This window comes from Rhopalosiphum padi, chromosome 3, assembly GCF_020882245.1.
Source record: "Rhopalosiphum padi isolate XX-2018 chromosome 3, ASM2088224v1, whole genome shotgun sequence".
Taxonomy (NCBI): Eukaryota; Metazoa; Arthropoda; class Insecta; order Hemiptera; family Aphididae; genus Rhopalosiphum; species Rhopalosiphum padi.
Window position 1 is genome coordinate 38,878,591 of NC_083599.1, and position 19,996 is coordinate 38,898,586.

At 25.1% G+C, this 19,996-nt stretch overlaps 1 protein-coding gene across 1 annotated transcript; it reads left to right on the forward strand.

The window, feature by feature from the left end:
* Positions 1–5,027: 5,027 nt before the first annotated feature.
* Positions 5,028–19,646, forward strand: LOC132927018 (lymphoid-specific helicase-like). The gene is made up of 16 exons (XM_060991469.1): positions 5,028–5,240; positions 10,114–10,158; positions 10,538–10,722; positions 12,242–12,369; positions 12,844–12,937; positions 13,252–13,353; positions 14,035–14,217; positions 14,285–14,505; positions 14,564–14,786; positions 15,261–15,422; positions 15,531–15,631; positions 16,590–16,797; positions 18,077–18,313; positions 18,701–18,860; positions 19,048–19,152; positions 19,220–19,646. The coding sequence occupies exons 2-16, from the start codon at positions 10,125–10,127 to the stop codon at positions 19,327–19,329; spliced, it is 2,253 nt and encodes a 750-aa protein (XP_060847452.1). The 5' UTR covers positions 5,028–5,240; positions 10,114–10,124; the 3' UTR covers positions 19,330–19,646.
* Positions 19,647–19,996: the final 350 nt, after the last annotated feature.

Genomic DNA, 19,996 nt, shown 5'->3' on the forward strand with positions numbered 1-19,996 from the left:
TAAATTTAAAAAAATGTTTAACTAAATAAGCTATTTTAGCTATTTATAAATAGTATTTGAAATTATTGATTTTTTCGTGTTGAAAAAAATTTCGGCTCAAAAAGCTTAAATATTTAATACAAGATACCATTTATAATGTATTTACACACTAAAAAAATATTGCCATTTTTCACTATAACAATTTTATTTTTCCGATTTGTAGGAATATTATATTTGAATTCTTCGTTTATTAAAAAAAAAATATATCTATGTTAGTTGATTAAACATTAATGATTAATACTGTTATAAGAGCGCAAAACACCAAAAATAATAGTCTAATTATAGTTATTAGTCTGTATCACCCGTGTCGACTATCTGCAGTCAAATATAAAAATAAAACATGTTAACTTACTGTACAGTGACAGTGCGGATTTCTTTCCCCTCAATTTTTTTCCAATATTGTTATTTTATATTTAGCCTATAAAATTAGCATCATTACTTTATTCCGTATTTGTTAACAATATATGTTAATAATATTATGTTGACTCTCAATTATAATTATTATTCGAAAAAGTTATTGAAATTAAATAATTTAAATTTTTTCCCAAAACATTTAACGCCGGTACACCAAGTGAAAAATCGGCGATAGTTCGAGAATCAACTTATATGTTTCTATGTAAACTACATACAACCATGAACTGGTTGGCGTGATGCGTCCGTGTTGGACTTTTTTCAAACAGTCCATCTACTCATTATCAAAGTACCTACTATATAACTGCCATGGCACATAGACACATGGTACATGCGTTACTGCGTTATTCTCGTTTTCTGTTTTGAATTTTAGAAACAGTTTGACGAACCTAGTAAACCTACTATTTACTATCTAGATATACCGAGAACAGCAAGAATATTTTATTATGGTTTATGAGCTATGCCCCTATGGATTACTATTATAATATTGATAGTGGCGATGTCAGAGTTGGCAGAAGTGCGATCAAAAATAGTAAGACCAGTTCGTATGGAGAGGCAAATGCAGTACAAATTTCAAATTCAAACGTCACCCAAGATGAAATAGCTCACTTCCAGTTCCGAATTCCCAATCATGTAACACAATGTACTATATTTTCCTCACTAAGCTGGTTACAAACAGAGCGATTTAAACGCGTTTTTAAATTAGTCGCAATTTTAAAAATTTAAACGCGCGTTAATTACACAATTGCGTCAAAAATCACGTCCCACCAATTTTTCGGATTTTTTCCACCAAAATAAACGCGCATATTGGGCGTTGGAAACGTTTCGTGTGAATATAGACATTGGAATCCATAGCTTATATAATTATTTTAACGTTCAATCGCGACCGAACGCGCTGTTTTTCCCCGTTTGAATAAATACACGTGTATACTATTTTGGGCGATTATTGTCCGCGATTTAAAAACTCGGATGCGCGCGTTCAAATCGCTGTGTGTGTGAGATATTCTGGTATACGTATAGTGTATTAGTGTGTATAGTGGTTATACACTCTTTTATAGTATGTATATAGATTGGATATTAGTATGCTTAATTATATAGTAATATGTAAGTTATATATGGGATTTACCGTTTACTCATCTATCGTCTATCGGCTATCAATATTCTTACGCAAAATATTTTCTGTTTCAGTGTGAATTTATAATTAATCAATGATAATACTAGTAGCACATAAAATAAATAAATTGCATGCTCTCCTGTAATACATTAATTATTTAGAAATTGTGACGTAATAATAATGACTTTTACATTTTAAATAGAAATTTTGTACTAAAATGGTGAAACAAAATTGTGAAAACGATTTGTACAATTTTTATGTATATACGAGTACACTATACAGTAATCCCTCGTTATCCGCGAAGTTTCATCAAAGTTGCACGGATATTGAAACAGCAGATAACGAGACCATAAAACAATGTTAAAACTAAAAAGGGAGGTTAGGTTTTATTTACATATTTAATTTTTAAAATCACAATAAAGCCATTTAAAAGATTTTAAAAGAAATGCTAAATTGAATAGAAATACAATCCGTGGCATTACACGTGTCACGGCGTCTCGCACAAGGCATAATAATTAATAATATTATTATTTATTATTATCAACCGACCACTGAACAAATTTACGATATAAGAAATGAAACCTTATGTAGCTTATCTGTAATAAGTAATAATGTAATGCTTATCTGTGCATACATACTGTATCATACATAGTTGTATACTTATATAGTTATTTATTTATACCTGACGATGTAACAACAATTATTTACAATTTTCTAAAATAAATTATCTATAGTATTCGTATAATAACAATACAATTTTATCGCATTAATAAAATTTTATTACCGACAACCGCGAATAAAAAATTAGCGGTTAACGAGGGATTACTGTACTATTATAACATTATATTGTTCTACTTTAAGCTAAATTTTAACTAAGCTGAGAACGAGAACGGTCATTTTCAGTCTTTCAGAGACCAGATTATTATTCTCGGAATTGAAAACGTCTGTTATTTCAACCAAAATATACCAATCTTTCGTCAAACATACAGATGGGACATAGTAAAGCGATGTATACATTTTAAAACTGATTTTATTTGTTAATATGTCTACTTGAGATCTCCAACACTTATAAATTTGGTTAGATTATTTAAAAATTATGAAAAATTGAGTGTTGATTTTTCCTTTTTGAAATTTAAAATCTTAAAATGTGCCTTGATTGTTCTCAAGTAAATTTATTAAGGGATTCAATCAGTTTTCAGAAGTGTAAACGCATCATTAGGTCCATTGCCCATTGGTAGAATTGATAAAGTAAAAGTACGTATATATCAGTATAGACATATAGTACTAGTACATTATATAGTATATTATACCATTGTTTATAAATACTAGTATTTATAAACAATGATTATACTGTTCATACATGTGCCGCCTATGGAAGCGATTTCTACTAACCCATTACTACATAACTTATTTGTTCCAGGAACCTACAGGTATATACTGGAAGATCTATTAAAAGTCATTTCTATGAATAATGTCAATAACAATTTTACGTATACGTATTGTGATATCTAGTCTCTAGTGCAGCGTTTCCCAAACTCTTGTTTGAGCTGGCCCGGTAATTAATATTTTTCCCTTCGTGGCCCACCAAAATATTTTACATTTATCATTGTGTAAAAAAATATGTGTAATAAAACACATATGAATGTCCATATAGAATTTTAAAGTAAAATTGAAGCGTTAATTTGTAACGATGTAATAATAAAATAATTAAAATATAGTTACTATTTATATCAAATTATTAATCGATATGATAAATAATAAAATTTAATACTAGAATTTTATTAAATTCTGCGACCCGATATTATATTTTTGTGGCTCAGTAGTGGGTCATGACCCACTATTTGGGAAACGTTGCTCTAGTCTCTATATAGTGTATAAACAATAAATATATATATATTGATTGATATTAATTATAGTAAAAATGACCTGGACAGTATGCATTCGGCCATAACATTATTTACTGTTTTCTTATATAACAAAGATATTGAATAGCGTATTTGGTTTAAAAAAATGGATAACAAATTTTTAAGATAAAAAAGAAAAAAATTAGATTATCTTGAAGGAAAAATACTAAGGGTATGTATTATCATAACAAAATTGGCGAATAAATCGTATAAGAAACACAGCAAGTTAAAATAAATAGTTTATGTTTTTGTTCAATTTATGGAAGTAATTTTTTATTCACGTGATTTTAAATAGATCTTTTATCCGAATGTTGTTATTTTATATCATAAGAAAACCAGTGGTATATTGGTAAATATATTAATGGGTATACGCCATACGGCATATGCACTAATAAAATATATTAATCTCTAATATAATGTTTATAACTTCTAAAACTTTTATAACTTTCTATTATTGCTAAAAAATTATATTATCGTAAATAACGTTTCATTTTTATACAATTTGTTGGATTGGAGTGTAGTTCAAATTATTGTACGCAGGTACTACATATAATTGATATTTCAAATTATATATGTTCAAAAATAATAACATAAATAAAACCACAACCCTTTTTGCATTAGTTATATTATGTTTTGTAGTCACACTAGAAATTAACATTGTTTTAGTAAGTATAATAATATCTAAGACTAAATTGTAAACGTCGTGGGTAACAGTCGTGGGTTACCTTCTAAAGTTCTGATTCTCCCGGACTGATAACGATGGAAGGGATAAGACTGCATAATTTTATAACATCTATTTTTCAAAATGTTATTTAGTTTTCCTGGAAAACTTTAATTCTTAAACTTTTTTGGATGAATATAAAAATATCAAAACAAACGACATACAACGTCGTCACTCGTCAGCATTAGAGCATTGTTGAATTGTTCGTAAACATATTTTATGATCTATATAATATAACATTACCTATAGGCTATAGGTTATTTTTAATGTCGCTATTACTGTTTTATTTTCATCTAAACCGTATATTTTTAATTTAAATATTTAGTATATTATTACATTTTTAATTTTAAAATGTTACTATTCTATTGTATTTCCAAAACTAACTTAATTTGAATAATTTCTAAATTACAGACCTACTATACTACTATAGCAATATTGAGGATCCTAACGTGGTCTAAGACTTATTGTATTCTAAGAAACATAAATGACGGTTTACAAGTTGTTTTTAATATACCAACCACATTGAATTCTGATATATTATATTGCGTTTATTATTATTATGGTATTTCCTGGTCGTGTGAATGTTCAGTCGGCAGTCGCGGTTATTTCGTATTTCGGAATCGTAGTTCATCATAATAGTCGTATTTATAAATATTATTACAACAAACATCGCGCTGTTGGATAATATTGTGTATTGTGTAATAATAATTGAGATAACTTGAACGGGTCGTTCGGAGGAGGTGCTTAGTTAATAGTACAGTGGTACGGACCTGTGCCGACGCGCGGAGACCCGAACGACGCCGACGACGACAAATCAAACGCGATACTGTTGTCCCCTCCATTTATGTCGTCGCCGATAGAGTCGCGTCCTGGTCAGTGTTCGTCGTGTGTCGTGTTCACTCAGCGTCTCAGTCATTCACTGTCGTTGTCGCATTTGCACGAGTTTCAGCAGTTGTTGTAGTCCACTACTGTCTATCCACTGATTTGACTGAACATCGATTAGCGAGTTTTGAACTATTGGCGACCAGTGACCACCTCATCGTAGTATTTTGTGAGTAAAAACCTTCGCTTATAATATGGGCTTAACAGTTTGACGTTGAAGGGGGAGGACTTCTGTCGTTCTGTGGATTATGTTACAGATAAATAAAATAATAATTTATAAATTATTATTTTGTCTTAAAAAAATAAAATAATAAAATAATTGTACTTGATGAATATTATTATATTATGTTTAAGTGCAACTAAATACATTATTTTTAGTTTTCCGATGATCGAATTATTTTATGTCTGTGATAGTGTGGTACTTGTTTTCTGATAGCGTTCTCTAACAGATATTAAGAATTAAAACTGTAGGTATACGGGTAATTTTGACGTGTTATGATTTGACCAGTTTATCGACATAATATGTAATAACTATCATACTTTTAAGAGCGGTTTTATTTATATTTTATCGATATCTAAAATTCTAAAAAGTCGGTCACACTTCTGGGTTACTCGATAACCTAGTGACTGGCGTGTCATAAATTGAACGGTTATAAATTATTATTATACAGTGGAACTTATCCGTCAGGTCCCGGACTAAATAAACCTCGCCGAATCTTCCTGACGAATAATCAAATAGATAGTTAATCGGATACATGAAAAATGTTGTAATTTAATTTTAATTCAATTTTCGTACATTGATATAATTTGTGTATGTATTTATTTTATTATGAAATACTGTAATGTATAATTTAAAAAAAAAAAATGATGGGATTGTTTACAATCGAATTAAGTTGTTTTTCCAAGTGTGAAGTTATTTTTATTTGATTGACAATTGTTGGCGTTTTTGGAATTTAAGATTGTTCATTCGTCGCAAGATAATTTATAACGATAAATAGTTTCATTTGTCCAATAATATTTATTTTTGAATATAATGGTGAAATGAAGTTCCACTGTAATATAGTACACAAATGTAATGTACAGATTTTTTTCAAATTGTAAGTAATTCCGATTCATCATCATTCATTACAGTTGTGATTACGACGTATTATTTTATCATAGGTTAGTCCGGTGTAAAAATAATTTGTACGTACTATAATATAATAATATAGTATAATCTATAAATAAGCAAACACAAATACAAACATGGTAAAAGTACACGATTCAATAGTAATAAAAACGATAAGTTGACACAGGCATAAGGATTCCCCGAACAATAATATAATAGTAATAATACGTTATTCGTACGGTTGGTAATTTCCGGATTTCCCATCAATAGAGTTACCTACACAGTAATAAATAACAATTAATAATTTTAGGAATTGTCCTTTATAGTTCTATCAGTGGCGTGTATGAACATAGATGAGCTACTACATTTTATAATACATATTATATTATAATTGTAACGAGCACGTTTTTTTTTTCATTTAAATACATTTTCCACATATTATGTACATGATTTGAACAAATTCATAGTTTGTTGAATTCTTGATTCGTTTTTGAACCGTGGGAATTCGTTAAAGTAACAGAAGGGAGGCTATCATATGATAGACCTTTCTGACAGAAGCTATTAATTATTTATTTTAACTTTTAAGACTTGAAGTACCAATTTCTTTTTTCATTTTTATTTAAAGATAGTTGCAATTTGTTGTTTGTAAAACATTAAGTATACATAATTTATAGCACATGAATCATTTGTGGAGAAGTAGTTGACTAACAACATCTAAGAATATATTTATACATTTTTTAAAACGGATCAAATCTCTAGAACAAATCCATATTAGACGATGTTTAAATATTTATCTTCGAATATTGAACTGATTTGTTTGGTAATGTGATTGTTAAAACGTTTAAAGATTTAAAATTTTAATTTAATTTATTTGTGCGATATTGTAATTTACTACGGAATTTTATAAATAGTTTTATTTATGTATGTTATTTCTATTTAAATCCAAAAATAGTGTATTCAGTGCTTTAAAAATATAATTTAGTATTACGTAGGTACTTTCATATTATTTTATAAATAATATTATTGTTTTATTTTCGATGAAAACAATTATTTGTTCTAAATAAAATCTATTTTAAATTTTACATGGAGGTTATATTAGAAACAAAATTAACCTGACTTAATAATAAATTACTTAGCGGACTAGTAACTGCATATTATCGAGAAAAAAATTAAACTCGTATGTTAGAAGTTAATTTAAAAAAAATACTAACTTGTCGTTGTTATCAATAGTTTTTTTTTTTTTTGTTTATTGGTTGATTTGCCTATTTGTTGTGGGAGTCTTGCTAAATAATTTATTCGAACATTTTTATTTTTACCAATTCTTGACGTGTAATTAAATTAATGCAAACAAAATCGAATTTTACACGAATCTCAATATGTTTTTGGATCTTATTTTACTGCATTCTGAAGTGATAAGCATGAATTATTCATGAGTAATTCTATAACAGTTCGATTTTATAGTCCACGAATAAGAAATGCTATTTAAAAATTTTAACGAATTGCAATACGGGAACTAAACAATTACGCGTTTTAGTAGTTGCTGCTTCTTAAGTTTTATTTATTAACGTTTTCAAGCCAACTAATTGGTCTAAGGTAAGTGGCCAATAAAATATAAGACGCACAACTGTAAATATTTTTTCATGTAATTCCCGAGGAGTGTTTCTATATATGACTATTTATACAATATACGTATTTAGATATATATGGGCTAATACTGGATATTGTAGAAAAATAAAATCTGCTAGTATAATGTTACAATTTACAAATGTGTATTAACAGTTATTATTATGTAGGTACTTACTTAAATTAGAATGTTATTTACCTCAAAAAGATTTATTTTAAAACGTTTTTATGATATTTATATTATTTAATTTATAATTTAATAGTTGTATGTTTATTAGAATATCGAGTATCGACTTATTCTTAATTTTAAATTCTAAGCAGAGCGATGAAGTGTATTGACTTTACAATGTGTTTTTTTTTGTGTACACGAAAAGTAGTTTAAAAGATGGTTCGATTTTAAACTTTGATGGTGGTTTTAGATAGCGATTTGGATCTAAGGTCAAAATTAAAAATTATCAGGTTTGTTCAAAATAATTATGAAAAATTGAGGAAAAACGAAATTTTTTACTCAAATCCAGTTATTGATAAAATTGATTTGATTTTTTTGTGCAACTCGGAAATTAATAACCTTAGTAACTTGAAATGTCTATGTTATCATTTTCTTAATGATCTTAGAAATATTTTGATTAAGTTATTAATAGTATAAGACATTTTTGATTTTTTTTTCTTTAAATATCAATTAAAAATTATTTACTGAGTCAAAATCCTTAAAAATGTACTAAAATACATAGCCACGTTTTTTTTATATACGTTTGAAGTCAAAATTGTTTAAAATCACGATAATTTACTAACTACAAGTATTTTGTAGTAGACAGCTTATAAAATCTTCGATGTTTATAGAAAAGGTTTGAAAATTTAACACAATAATTTCCTCGTACGTATTTTAGTTTAAAACACGGTTATTTTGTTATAATTCAAATATTCAAAAATATTATTTGTGGAGACATAATATACATAACATTTTTATTATAAATTTTAGGTACTATGCAATGACATTTTCAAAATATGTAGAATTAATTTAAGATATTGTCTTTTTATACTAGGAGTAGGACTCTCTATTTACATTGTTTTATGGTATTTATAATAAGTATTATTAGCCCAAAAGATAATAACAATAATATAATATGATATAAATACATACTATTATAATAATTAATTACTAACAATTAGGACTAGGATTTCTATGCAGTAAAAATGGTATAATATGCATTTTATTTACCAAAATATGCAAAACAATTTTTTTTAAATATTACATGCTATTAAATTTGTATTTTTAAATTTTCAAATGTGAACGATCGGCGATTAAATTGAAGATTTATATTTGCTGAAACTACTTTCAACATCAAACAATGTTGTTGGAGCTTAAATTAATGTGATTTGTTCCTTATTTAAAGTAATATTAACATCTTTTTCTTCCGTTTTATATTCACCGTTGATAATGTTACACATTTTTAGAAATGTTTTGAATCCCTTATTCTTCTTTAGTATTAAGTCCATTTTAGTTTGATAGATATTATATTTACAATAATTCGATATATAAACCAATAATTATAGATGTTCATTAAATAAATAACATTTTAAATTAACAAGATTCTCAAAAATTTATGTATATGCTGTTATATGCATTATGTTCAAAATATACAGAAATATGCAGAAAAAAAATTATATTAATATAACAAATAATAATATAATTGGACAGAATGGTAGTAGTTTTAATATGTTAATCATTAATCACTTGAAGAGCATTAAATATGCCCTGCTCTTTGGAAAACTATGTACAAATACTATAATACTACATAAATTATTCATATCAAATTTCTCGATTTATCAACTTATAACATGCCAAAATAACATATATTTCTTGGCTTTCCAAATTAATTATTTGTTTTGTAGGCCAGTTATTAATTATATGACATTTGCAGTGCCATCGTAACACTGACCTTGGTAGATTGATATTTTAAATTTGATTAAAAAATGCTAATTAAATAATGACATGTCGAAAGATCTCAAATAAAAATTTAAATACATTTAAATGATTATCAATAATTGTAACTTTTTTAACATTAACATTTTTGAAATTAAATTGATTTCAAATGTCGTTACTGTAAAAAAATAAATATTAGTTAAATAAAAATCTTTAATATTTTGAATAACCACCTTTTAAAAATAATATTACATTAATGTAAAAATAATTTTTAATATTTTTAAGTTGTTAAATATTATAAAAATATTATTGTTATTTTTTTTTAATTATTCTAATTTTTATGTTTATAATTTGAACATTAAATATTTCAATAATTATATTTTATAGGGAACGAAAAAATGGACGATACAAAAACTGGAATGGATTCACCTGGTAAGAATTGTAATTTCTGTTTCACAAAATTTTTTTGTTAATCATTTAAACATATTATATGTATTCATAGTTTATAAAATTTATGCCTAACATTTTAATAATACATTTATAGTATTACATATTCTTCATTTTATTGTTTTTCAAACGTTTCATTTAATTTGAGAATTAAAACTATTAATTAAATATAATTAGATTTAAATATTTAATTATACAATAAATCTACAGTGTTTTTTTTAATCATTAATAAGCATACACTATATTGTTCTTTTCGGGCATTTTTTTACTTTAGTACTGTAAAATTGTATTATGTTATAACTTATAACACAAAATAAAGTTTGGAAATGAAGCATTATTTTACTTTATTAATTATATTCTTTAGATGAAATTGATATTCCGATGGAGGAATCGCCAATAGACGAAGACAATTGTATAGAAGAAGACGATTGTATAGAAGAAGACGATTGTATAGAAGAAGACGATTGTATAGAAGAAGACGATTGTGTAGAAGAAGACGATTGTATAGAACAAGACGATTCTATAGAAGAAGACGACACTAATTCTTCGGTAAACTTTTTAGTTCTTGAATTATATAACTACAAGTAATTCAGTGTATAATTTAGCAAAAGTTTTTAAAAATATTTAGTATTAATAAAATATAATTTGAAATCTTATTAACAAATGCTTCATATTTAGCCTATGCTAAGTATTTCAATGTAAAAAAAAAAACTAAGTCTTGTACTAATTCTTATTAAAGTATATAATAAAATATCAAAATAATAATAATTATAATAAATTGCTTAATAGAAAAATAAAGAAAAAAATGTATATAAATATGCTTAGGAAAATATTATGTGTGTTGCTTATTTTGCTAATTTTTGACTGTGAAATTCATATTCTCTGAGAATTTAAAAATGTTAAGTTGGAACGATGATTTATTTGGTCACAGCATATTTTAGCAAAGATTTGCAGCAATGTAAGTTAAATTATTTTTCAATTTAACATTTTCAATAAAATTATTATCCATTTAGATAACATAGAATATTTAAAAAATTTTTCATCAAAAATTGATGAAAATATCTGAATAAATTTAAAATATTAAAATATTTACTAAATATGTACGTATTTTCCAATTATGAAAAATTATGTACCTATACCTAACTATGAAAAAACTAAAAAGTAATAAAAACAACTAAAAAACATACACACTTAAATTAAAAATGTCATTCCATTAAAAATAAATATTAACAATAAAATTTGTTCTGTATTTATGTATAATGTATAAATTATAATATGCATTATGTATGCTTCAGTCAATTGAATACTATTATAGACATGTATTGATTAAAATTATTTGGCAATTTTTTTTTGTTTTGAGTATTCTCAATATTTAGTAAAAACCTATGTGTAATTTAATGTATAGTTTGATTCGCAAAAACCAAGTGCTCTTAGTTGCAGTTATTTGTATGTATATGAAATTGATTTTCTTTGCACTTATTAAAATATTTTAATATATGTTATTTACTATTTTTTCATGCACCCTACAAATGAAAAAATAAAACAAGGTTTCATTGCATATATATTAACAAACTATGAATTTTGTATTATTTCTTGGTGACTGATTCGGTAACAAATGATACAATATTGAGAATCCTTATTCCTTAGACCAGCGTTTCTCAAAATGTGTGATTATTGATCCATCTTAAGGATTTTGCCAGATGTATGTGATTATTAAGAAAATTATTTTACATTATATTTGAATTATTTATATTATTAAAAACTTTTATTTTAAATTATTTAAAAAAAAATGGGTTCCACAAACAAACTATTTCTCAGGGGCCGTGGTAGTAAAAATAAAATAACTGCTGCTCTAGACAATATTTTGTAAGCCAGACTATAATTAAAGATTCATATAAAAAAAAAAATATGTGTATGTTATGTTAAGGAGTACCAAAAAATATAATCTAACTATAATTAGTATACTTTTAAGTTTATGGTTTATAAATTGCTATTTCCAAAATAAATAGATACTCTTTATAAAATACTGAAATTTGCTTGTTTTTTTTTTATTTTTATAATCTGTTAGTTAAACAATATGGATGATGAAGAAAGGATGAGAAGATATACAAATTTACTTGCACTTTTAGAAAACAGTACTAAGTTATCTAATGCATTTGAAACCAGATTAAAAAATTGTAAACTTCAAATTATTAAGTAAGTTGTTTCAATCAACTATTATTATTGTTATTTATGATTAGAAATTAGATTTAATCAGATAATTACATTTTTGGCACTAAAAAAAGCTCTGAAAGACTTTCTTTTTTTTCATTAAAATATGTTTATCCAATTAACTGGTTTAATAATTAATAATCATATCGAAACTAACTCTTCTTTTATTTTTTTTATTTTTCTATAAAAATACCAAATAAAGTATATTTTAGTTTGTAGTGTTTCATTAGCTTAACATTTTCAATGTAGAACATTTAATATTCATTATGTCTTATTGTCTTATGTTAAATGGATGGTTCATTCTGTTTAATTTGTCAAAAATTGTGCAATTTTTATCATTTTTGAGTTGACCGATTCAATAATAAAATTTACATTTTATAAAATTCATTGTATAAAATACATATTTATATTATTATATAAAAAATAATTCATTACTATAAATTTGATTATATTATGTAGAAGCGAACTAGAAAAGGCTAATAAAGTTGATAAAGATGTTCCTAGTAATATTGAAAATAATTTAATCAAGGATTCAAATAATCAACCAATCGAAGTAAGTATGTTTAAATTTGAATACATGAAGATTTATTATTGTGTATTTTATATTAATAAATAAGACAATTTAGATTGTCTAAAGAACTATAACCATCAATTTTAATATTTAGGATCATAAATTTATTTATTTGCCCATCTGTATTAGCTTGGTTTAAAATTATAAATTAATTTTTTCTTAGTTTATTTTATATAAAAATTGTACTTAAAAGTTTTTTAAAAGTTAATATTGAACATTATTTTATATTATATTCTAAAACTGCTACTTAGCTATCAATTGTAGGTCCTTTATTAATATTTATTAATGATACCTAGAATGAAGAATATGAAAACTATTATTTAAAGCTATTTCAACAACCAAAATTATTTAAAGGAACACTTAAAAATTACCAGAAAGAAGGTCTTTTATGGATAAGAGTATGTATTTTAATTTATATACTAATTTGATTTGTAATTGGAATAAAATAGGCGAAGAATCATACCATAGAAACTAAAGCTTGGAATATTCTAATATCTATTATGTTGATTTTATTTATTTATTTTATTACTCTTAAGAGGATGTCAGCATAGTAATATTTGTTATCTTTCTTAAATCCACGCTCAACATAGCAAATTTTACGTTCTCAATAATGACTATAACCATATTAATTTATCATATTATAGTGAAATAGCCTCTTATAAAATTTAAAGTTAAGAACATTATCCTAGGGCATCTTACAAGCGTTTTAATATAGTTTAATTTTAAAGTGAGTTATGAGTATTTAAAATTTTTAAATTATTTATATATCTTAAGAAACTCACGACTCGCTTTAAAATTAAAATATAATAAAACGCGTATGAGATGCCCTAGATAATGTTCTTAACTTTAAATTTTATAATAGGTCATTTCACTCTAATTTGAGAAATTAATATGGTTATAGTCATTATTGATAGCGTAAACTTTTCTATATTGTGTGTTGGTAAATAGAGATAACAAATACTATGCTGACATCCTCTTAATGTTATACAAATTAAAAATATACTTAAAGATTATATGCAAAATTTGGATACTTATTACTTCATTATGTTGAATATATATTTGACAACAAAATTTTTTAGACTCTGTTTGAAAATGGATTAAATGGTATCTTAGCTGATGATATGGGGCTTGGTAAGACTATACAAGCTATAGCTTTCTACTGTTTCCTTATAGAAATGGGAATAAATGGACCGTTTCTTGTTATCGCTCCATTATCTACAATTCCCAATTGGTTATCAGAATTCTCTAAATTTTCTCCTCAGGTAATCTTTATACAATTTAAAATAATCAAATTAATTATGGATACTTACACATTTATTATTATTTTAGTTACACACTATGTTATACCATGGTTCATTTATTCGACGCTATATGATGCATTCAAGTTTTAAAACAAAACATAAAGCGGGAGACTTTGAGCACTCTCCTATTGTTATTACAACTTATGAAATTTTGCGTATGGACACAAAATATTTAAAACGTTTTGATTGGAAGTATATTACGATTGATGAAGGTCATAAGCTGAAAAACTCTTCAACTGTAACAACAAGGTATAAAAAATATATTTAGTTATGATGAATAATGATTTAAACAAAAAATAATACTCAGATGCTTACGTGAATATGCTTGTACAAATAAGCTTATACTTACTGGAACGCCTATTCAGAATAATATGAATGAATTATGGACTTTATTAAATGTATTGATGCCAAAGTTATTTAATGATATAAAAGATTTTAGCTCATGGTTTGTGATAGATGACTTTCATGGTACAAATGATCGGATTATTAATATAGCTACTAAAAATGAAATATTGGACACCATAGTAAAAGTAAATCAAATTAATTTTGTATTATGTGATAATAATAAATATATGTAATATACACATAACATACCTACCAAATTAGAATTTCATGTTACCAAAGAAGTTTTTATTTTTTTAAATAGTTAAAAAACAAATAATTATTCATAAATTTGCAAAATTTGAAGTTACCTATATCCATATTCCCTCATTTTTAGATATTATAATATTATAATGAGTTACTGCCAATACCATAAGGTAATATGTATTGATTTATAATTACTTGTTAGTTATTACTAGTTTTAAAATATAAATATTGGGAAATACTTATGAGAAAGTAATATGGTATTGTCAAACTTTAATAATAGGTAGTTTAACTCTTTTTTTAAAACGGCTTCTTTGGAAATTCAGTATGTTATTTGTATATCCAAAAATGAATTAATATCACAAATAAATACTAACTTAAAATATAAAAAAATATTTATATTATACTTATATTTATAGATACTAAAACCTTTTATTTTGAGAAGGCAAAAAATGGAAACTGATCTAAACTTACCACCTAAGAAAGAAATTGTTATTTATGCTCCAGTCACAGAACAGCAACACAAATTGTACATGGCTACATTGTCAAGAGAAATGGATACATTATTAAATAGAAAATCAGTAATTTTGTTTTAGTTGTACATCAAAAAAATATTTCACATTTGTTCAAAAGATTGATGAAGAAATTGATTTTTATGTTGCTAACTAAATAAACATTTTTTTTATTAGATAAGTCCTGAACCTGAAGTAAGGCCTAAAAGGAAATGTGTAGAATCTATTGAAAGGTATACTGAAAATAGAGTTATCAGAAAAACTGTACCAGAACAAAAGTAAGTATTATTTTTATGTAACTTTGAAAGAAAATATAATTTATTGCAATATTATTCTACATTTTAGTCTAATAATAATTCATTTTTTCTTGTCATTTTCTGATGCTTTATTTTTAATTTTATCAACTCTCCAAATGAAATCTTTTCTCCTTCTCTACACCACAATAATTAGACCACTGATAACCTATGCCTGTCCTGTATGGGCTGCTGCTTCTATAACTAAAATAAATAAAATACAAATCTTACAAAATAAATTCTTAAGAATATGTCTTAAAGCACCGTGGTTCATGAGAAATCGTCAGATCCATAATGACACGGGAATACCCCTGATAAATACATGGATTAAAACCCAATTTAAAAATTTCCACGCCAAACTAAAAAACTTGGACAGTGCTCGTCATTATAATATAGGAAAAAAAACATTCAATAAACGTCTGCGGCCTCGACTTCCCTAGGACATTCTCTTAACAGACACAGAAGACTCATCATCAGAAAATGAAGATCATTATTAATATCCTAGACTTTATAGTTATTATTATATTCATATATGTTAACACATTATTATATCACTCACTATTATAATTATGTCATTAATAAATCTATAATCATTTAAATTTGTAACAAACAAAATTGTAAAAACTAAAAAGTTGTAATAGCACTAGGTGTGCTGAAACGTTTTAAAGTTATAATAAATGAAAAAAAAAAATTTTCACTGTAAAAATAATGTAGTAGGTAGCATAAATATATAATCCTTGTTTAATGCCTTAATAAAAGAAAGAAATCTAATAACTAATTATGTGCATTTTATGGGAAGTCTTCTAGAGATCTTTTGATGTCTCAAAAAATCTTTTATTTTATATTATTATTACAATTGTACATTTTAAATATTAACATAATGTAGATTTTAATTATTATTTTAATATAAAAAATGATTGATTTATTATTTTATGAATTTTAGAGTTGAGCCCAAAGATAAAGCTGTCTCATTAGTTTTATTAAATCCATTCATTCAACTAAAAAAAATATCTAATCATCCATACCTTGTTCACATGCCTTTAATTCCGGGGCAAAATGAAATTCTTGTTGATGAAAACATTGTTAAAGCTAGTGGAAAATTTCTAATATTGGATGCAATGTTATCAAAGTTAAAATTGCTTGGTCATAAGGTATTGTACTATAGATAATAACTAACTAATTATAACAAATGATTTAATTAATTATTGTAAATTCTAGATTTTTAATTGACATTTGATTTAAGAACAGGTATTTTAATATTATAAAATTGGGCACTTATTATTATTGTATATTATTATATATTCTTCATCATACTAAATTATCAAGAGTTTTGGTTGATAGTTTTTATCGTAAGTCACTTGTCCTCCCCCTCTTTTCATGAAAAAATACCAATGCCTGCACAATTAAAGCAACAAAGTGAGATAATTCAGTTGTTGCTGACATTTCCTTTGACATTTTATTGAAGACTGAACAAGCCACACATACCATTTTCTGTCACACAACTAGAGTACACCGCTATTGATATTATTGTGATCCATATAAAAAATGTTCTTGTTATATGTATCTATACTTGCCAATCTGTTATACGGGAGTGGAAAATAAATATAAACTTTCTGCTGAACGTAAAAAAATTTCATTTTCCTACACTTTAATAGGACGTCTCACCCGCATGTGTTGTTTCCGCCTTACTCACATAAGACATAGTAAATTTTCGTTCAAAAGTTTCAATAGCATGCTTTTAGTTTTAATATTAGAGTGAATTGACCTATTATCAAACTTTTAGGTAAGAACATTATTTATGTTCTTGTTGGATTTTAATTTTTAAGTGAATTATAAGCATTTTTAAATATTTCATAATTTCATATACATCTCACCTAAAAATTAAAATATCATAAAAAGCCAACGAGAGAATACTGATAATGTTCTTACTTAAAATTTTGATAATAGGTCAATTCACTCTAATATTACAACTAAAACCACGCTATTGAAACTGGTAAACGAAAATTTACTATGTCATACATGTGTAAGACAGAGACAACACATGCGGGTGAGACGTCCTCTTAACCAAACTGTCAACCTTCATATAAAATTAATTTTTAACTCTTAGATATTGATCTACTTTTTTATTTGTTTGTTATAGTTAAAACATCTATTCTGAATATTCAGTTAAAATTTAACATTTAATATTTTTTTGCCGTATGTAGAAACTATTTTTTTTTTAATTTTAAACTAGCATGTTTTAAAATATAATATTAAAATAAAGTAATGTTATATTTAATATTTTTCTGTTTAAACAAAATATATGCTTAGATAATATGAGAAATATATCAGATAAAAATGAAAATGTATTTGTTTAAAAATGTTTTAGAAAACTCTTCTGCACTTAACGATTAAGAATTTATAGTATAATTTATCATTTAATTTTTATAGGTGTTGCTGTTTTCTACAATGACACAATTATTAGATCTGATTGAAGAATTTTTGATTTTTCGTTCTTATGAGTACACTAGATTAGATGGTACTATGAAAATTAATGATAGAGTTGAAGCAATTAATACATTCACTGACGATCCAAACTGTTTGTTAATGTTGATATCAACACGTGCCGGTGGACTTGGTTTAAATTTGACTGCAGCAGATACTGTTATTATATTTGACAGTGACTGGGTATAGTTAATTTAAAAAAATGAATAAAAGTTTAAATAATTAAAAAAATTATATTAAATATACTTATTATAGATGGCCTTCTGATAAAGATAGCTTTTTTAAATAATCATTAATAAATTTCATTGTGAATATTCTATTCTATACTTTTTTGATTTTATCAAATCTTAGCCCCAAAGTTCAATCAACCTATCATTATAATCCTATAAGTCGTTCATATCTAACATGGTTATGATTTATTTTATTAAAGGATAATATTGATATTTTACAAATTTTGCCATCTTTATTATTTTTTATGATAAATTTTCTTTTACACTGTTACTATATCACAGAAGTATGTTTTATGAGCTGGGAAAATTATTATTATTATGTGCTTATGTTATATTTCAGAATCCACAATGTGATTTACAAGCCCAAGATCGGTGTCATAGAATTGGCCAAGTAAAACCAGTTGTTGTTTACCGTTTCTGTACTAAAAACACTGTTGATGAAAAAATCTTATTACACACTGTTGCTAAGAGGAAATTAGAAAAAATTGTCATTGGCAATGGTAAATTAACAATAAAAATAATAACTGATAAATTATAAGGGATTAATAAAATAATTTATTTTAAGCTTTTTTTTTTCAAGTTCTACATTTTTAATTATAGTATACTAATGTTTAATCTTTTACTTTATTTGCATGCTTTCAATTTTAATTAACTAATTTTAATACAATTAATAACTAAAAATTGTAGGCACATTCAATAGAAACACGAAAATTGACTTGTCTAATATACAGGAGTTGATGAATTTATTAGAATCGTCTGATTATGATCAGCAAATACAGTCAAATGGATTTAGTGAGTAGTCTTATTTTTAAATAGTGGTTGGTTAATTGTATTCTAATCATATTTAAAATATTTGTAGTATTGTCAGATGAAGAATTAGATTCTCTTTTAGATCGATCTGATATGATTAAATCAACACCAAAAACAGATACTACTCAGTCTGTCAAACACTTCGAAGTATTGACTTAAATATATTTTTTTTTTTTTTCTAAAAGTAGTTAACTATATAGTTGTTAATTTTGATACATTTATAGAAAAAGATTTATGATTTCATGTGTTAAAAGGTGAATTTTTTTGTTTAATTTTTTTCTTTTTAAATTATATGTACTAATGAAAAGTTACTATGTAAGATAAATATTTTACATTTCAATTTTTTTATTTATATTGAGTTGTTACTTATAGGTCTATAGTAAAGGATTTTTTCATGATAATACACAAGATTTTTTTATAAAACAATTATAATGCTTATTACAAAAATGTTTTTCTAATAAAAATTCCATTCTTAATTTATTGTTATATTTTATATTAATAATTTATTAAGTTTTAAGTATTAATATAAGTCAGACAATTCTTATATTAAACAATACTCATTATTAACCACCATCTTTAACTTAAAATCTACTTGTCTGAACTCTGTATTTTTATTTGTTTTGAAAGTCCAAAAAATATTCTGATTCAAAATATGAGATTAAAAATATGTGTTAAGATAATTAAAAAAAAAAAAATTCAATACTTAAATTAAACTGAAATAATGAGTGCTGTTCAATAAACAATTGCACTGTTTATATTGCAGTTTATAAGGTGCATATTACATTGCTTTTATAGATTTTAATTATTAATATCACCTTGGAACAGG

Excerpts from the sequence above, each read along its gene's own strand:
- LOC132927018 (XM_060991469.1), top strand. The coding sequence starts at position 10,125 with ATGGACGATACAAAAACTGGAATGGATTCACCTG. Across the intron at positions 14,506-14,563 it reads TCTTCAACTGTAACAACAAG|ATGCTTACGTGAATATGCTT; the intron begins GTATAAAAAATA and ends AATAATACTCAG. Across the intron at positions 19,153-19,219 it reads AATACAGTCAAATGGATTTA|TATTGTCAGATGAAGAATTA; the intron begins GTGAGTAGTCTT and ends AAATATTTGTAG.